The 5,000-nt window shown below is 34.5% G+C and overlaps 1 protein-coding gene across 1 annotated transcript in view; it reads left to right on the top strand.

Annotated features, from left to right (window-relative positions):
* Positions 1–5,000, top strand: part of LOC122266680 (uncharacterized) — a 17,847-nt gene that overhangs the window by 12,326 nt on the left and 521 nt on the right. The window contains exon 7 of the mRNA XM_043036502.2: positions 1–5,000. This exon is cut by the window's left edge and continues 79 nt beyond it; it is cut by the window's right edge and continues 521 nt beyond it. Coding sequence (XP_042892436.1) covers positions 1–25 — 25 coding nt within the window. The 3' untranslated portion in view covers positions 26–5,000.

Genomic DNA, 5,000 nt, shown 5'->3' with positions numbered 1-5,000 from the left:
TCTTATGAACACATCTTCTTGCTGAGACTGTGCAGATGCAGGCACTGTGTCTTGGTAGCCTCGTCGTATGACTGCCTATGGTGTCTCTGATGGAGTAAGTGAAATTATTATTATAGACATACCAAAGATAATCAGGGATATTTTATTGTTTGTGACTGGTCTAGTAAAATGTATTTGATTTTGTCATGTAGTGTTTTATAATTAATTTATTAGTACATAATATGATATATGATGAGTATATTTATGTATATTAGCAAAGTATACTGAGTAGCTTTTGGTATGATAGAACATTATAACTGAAGGAATAAATAGCTTTTAATTTCAATAAAAGGAAAAATGCAGTATGAAAATGATCTAATCTTGTGAAAAAAGGCTTCCTTGTTTACATGATAATATGAATTACTTTTACACTAATCACTCATTATATGGAATGTGTATCTGCAACCAGTCACAATCACGTTTGTTGCTGGGGAGTGAATGTGAAGGACCTGATAGCTTAGATGAGGAGAAGTGTTGAAAGTGTGGTTTGGTTAACCCATTCGTGCCGGGTGACGTGCTGACACGTTTCATGGTTTTTGCCGGTGACAAGATATTTGGCCAAGGCCGGTGCTCGGGTTTGCAGTTAGTGCGGCCGAGGATCCCGAAGCGTTAGGCCTATGCGTTTGAAAACCCTGACATTGTGACCATTAATGGGTTAATGTTGCTTGACTTTGTGCCGCTGATTGTATTAGTAATGTTTTTGGTTGCTCCTTGTAGTAAAGTGAAATATTAATATTGACTAGGGAGGCTGATTTAAAGCATTCTCCATGGAACCCAAATCATTAGATTTTATAACTCCAGATAAACTCAAATTGCTCTTTCTACCTCACATGTCTTCTCAACTTCACATAGCCTGCAGTAAGAAGAAGTCAATATCAATGACTTCATTTCATATCCATTTGTACTGTTCTTATTGTTGCTTTTAAGGTGATTTGAACAAATGATATTGCTATTTTTAGTGACTAGCCAATTTAACTCAGAGCTTTAGGTCTCCCATAATTTCAGTCACCTGTTAATCAGGTGAACTTATACCAGATATGTCGTTATAAAGAATGTATGTCAAGAGAAGAGAAAGATATTATTTTTCTGCTTGTGTTTGCCAGTTCCTCTATACTGTATCTAATTATCAAAGTCTTTAGAAACTTGATTATTCTGTAGGGTTATTTAAAATATTGTCCATTTGTTGCTATTTTGAAAGAGTATGGTTATCTTGTACAACTACTTCTGGTATGAGTGTTTGAATAATTTAGTAAAATGAATTTGCTCTATAATTTGTGATGATTATCTTTACTCTAGTAAATCAGGAATATTCATGTCAGAATATCACTAGATCTCAGTAGATTAGGCATGTTCCAATTAAATGCTGTGTGTAAATGCTGTAGGAAATAATGTTTAAAAATATATCTTTCATTTTACTATATTCTTATATTGTAAGACAGTTATTTTCATGAGAATCCCTGAAGATATGTGATGAAGGATTATGTCATGATATTACATTTGTATATATACCAGTAATTGTGGACATATATATACACGGACACGCACACACACATGCACATGCACATACACATGTACACGCACACGCACACGCACACGCACACGCACACGCACACGCACACGCACACGCACACTCGCACTCGCACTCGCACTCGCACTCGCACTCGCACGCGCACGCGCACTCGCACGCACGCACACATATACACATTTACATTTACATTTACATTTACATTTACATTTACATTTACATTTGCATGTATATATGTATGTATGTATGTATGTTTATATGTGTATGTTGTAAGTGAAATGTGTTGGTTGAAGCACTCTGCTGTTGAAAGATGAACTAAGGGAAAGCAAGACTCTAAGGACTTCAGCTATGCGACATTCTGTAACATCTTCTCTCTGGGTTGGCGAGAAGAAGGGACAGTGAGCATTAAGTCTCCTCCTAATATGATGTCTTACACTCTTGTCATGCAGCCATTGCCAGTGCTCTAAGGTCTTTCTCCCTGGCCTGCACATTGCACAGCCACTAGGGGATCCCTAGAGAACTTGAGACAAGAAATTTAACACAAGGGTAAGGGATAGTGGCCCTGACCAGTGTGATCCCACTCATACCTACCATTCTTGGAAACACAGAGGAATAATGTCTGAAAAAGTGGGCTGAGTTCCCAGCTAACATCCACTGGGAACATCCACCTTCCACTATAATTTGGTTTTATAGATTTTTTGTTATACAAAGTTGGCTTTGCAAGTGCTTAGTCATCAAGGCCTACCAAGCCTCACATGTATATCCTGCCTTGAATTATTAGGGAAAAAGGTTTTACTTCTAGTATCATTGGTAAAGTTATTGTTATTGTTTTCATTTTTGCAATAACATCATTAACAATAATAGTAGTAATAATCCCCTCCCTTAAAATTCTGGGAATTGGGCAAATAGTTGAGGACAGTTATGCTTAATAATTGACTCTTGATTACTAAGGACTGTATGTAAAAGAAACAATGATAAAATAAAACCATTGTGGATATTGCATGTCTGCATGCACTCCAGCATCAACTGGTTAAGATCTTCCTAAGTGTGAAACTCTGTATTCCTAGATTGTAGAATTGCATAGAGACTGCGTACCATTTGATTACTTGGGCCTGTATCTCTCTCTTGTGTTAATAACTTCAAGGTTATGTAGCTGGCTGTGAGATTTAGGATGGTCTAGTTGATCAAACTAGGGATTTGTTTGGAGGAGGAAATCCTATCTAGGCTTTAGTTCCCTCCATATAGTTGCATCTTTTCCCTTCCATGGACTGAAGTTTTGGCTTGTAATTATCTTCATAGCAACCTGAGTTGCCCTCTCTACCTCCACATTGGCCTTTCCAAGAGCTGCGACTATAGAGATACAACACATGATATTGCAAAATGTGAATCATAGCTTCTATAGATATTACTAGAGTACAATCATCAATTTTATAAATAGAACAGGTGCATTTAATATCTCCAAGGTAAATAAGGGTCATGCCATAGTATTTTTTTATTTGTATTTATTTATGGGATATGAACATACAGATATCAGTAGAACATACAGATTTTTGTTTGTTTATACATTAGCCAGAAATGATGTATTTGTCTTCCAAGATGACATCAGTTGCCATTTTTCAGGAATTCTTTTGTAAGTACCTTTGCCTTTGATGAAATATATTATGATAAATGTAAAGTGATGAATTTATATATAACCAGGTTTTATTGATTGACTTCCATGCTAATGTATTTTTAGATAAATGAGTCACTCAGGCTTGCATGACTTACTTGCTTTTATGTCTCTCAATATTGATATTTTTATTTTTGCCAAGGAGTGGGGGTAGAAAATGTGTTTGACTATTTTGAGTGTGAAATGGAATGATTTTGATGATGAGTCTGATATAGTTATGTGAAATCAGATGCATTTGGCTGTTTTAATTCAAAGCACACAGTTATAGCTGAGGTAGTAGGTACTGATAGTAACTATGGCATCTGCAGCACCACACAATGGCACCAAATGCAGGAAAGTAGTCTTAGAAGATATATATGTGGTTGTAATGATTGGAAATTAGTTACATTGTATTAAAATGAGTTGGAAGGTATAATACTTCATAAGATAATTGTAGCTTTCCTTTTTTTCTTGTATTCCACATCGGTCTGTGTCCATCTGTGCCAGCCTCCATGTAGGTAGGCACGAAGAAAAACTTTAGAACTGTCTAGGGAGTAACACATTAACATGTCCACAATGCTTCACATTCACTACTTTGTCTATTGGAGCATCTCCGAATGAAAAAAATATGTATACTTATTCTGTGATGCTGTGATTTAAGGTTCAGTACCCTGTATTTAGATATGTATATTTTACTGAATGATATAGCTTATTTGTCTGCCAGTGTTAATTTATAATGTGAAGCAATGTATAGTTTTAAGTATTATGCCAAACTTACAAAGGAACTGGAATTATAAATAAGTTGATAATGTATCTGTAAGCCAGCCATTGTAAAGAGCAATTGAGATTCTCTTGTTTTCAAAGCACTTTTAACTCAGAATTTACCATTGTTATTATTATTGACTTTTATTGATATATATATTGCTTTATATTAGTTTTTTATTATACAACTGTATTTTTTTTAGCTTTTATTTATTTGCTTATTACTTGTATTATTGTATATATAAAAAAAAAAAAAAAAATGAATTATGAATTATGGGTTGTGTATTTTGTATGCAACCCATTGACTTGTACACAATCAGTATTTTATATACCATTGTTACTTTTGGTGTTTGTTTGTTGTTATAAAAATAACCACAAGACTTCAATAGGTAGGAACTACATAAATTATATAAAAAAATGCTTCTTTAACCTAAACTTAACAGGTTAGTAATAAGGAATTATTGCAAGATTAAGAAAAGAGAAAAAAGGAAAAATAGGTCCTCACAAATAGAGATGGTTCCATTTTAGTACAAATGCATCAGAGTAGAATATGGTATTGCTTTCTTCTATGTTGTCTTCTTATTTAACCCATTCGCGACAGGACATATTTTTGCCTATTCCCGCTTATGCTGGGAAGATAACGAGTGTGCAACGCTTTGTGCTGGGGTGTTTTCTTGCTGCATGGAGCAGTGCTGATCCTCTGAGAGCGTTATTCACCCACCCTATTCTTGTGGTTTTCATGAATAATCATACACGTACATATGTGTATGTACATGTATCTTGTGACGTGACATGACATGATATCACGGATAATCAACAAATTAGAATTAGTATTACATTAGTTTTATTTTATTTTATTTATTGGCCAAACACATTTGATTTTACAATAGTTTTTCAACTAAGAAGCAGAAATTACCATGATGTCATGAATATCATGTAGTTTTTTGTGACATTATTTTTTGAAATGTTATATCTCATTTTATGACACTCAAACACCTAAACTAAAGTAACAGAGACTAAGAAATT

The sequence above is a fragment of the Penaeus japonicus genome, unplaced genomic scaffold (genome assembly GCF_977035675.1).
Source record: "Penaeus japonicus unplaced genomic scaffold, GWHDUDI00000001_assembly GWHDUDI00000003, whole genome shotgun sequence".
NCBI lineage: Eukaryota > Metazoa > Arthropoda > Malacostraca > Decapoda > Penaeidae > Penaeus > Penaeus japonicus.
Note: the sequence above shows the minus strand (reverse complement) of the source record. Positions and strands in the feature narration are given on the sequence as shown.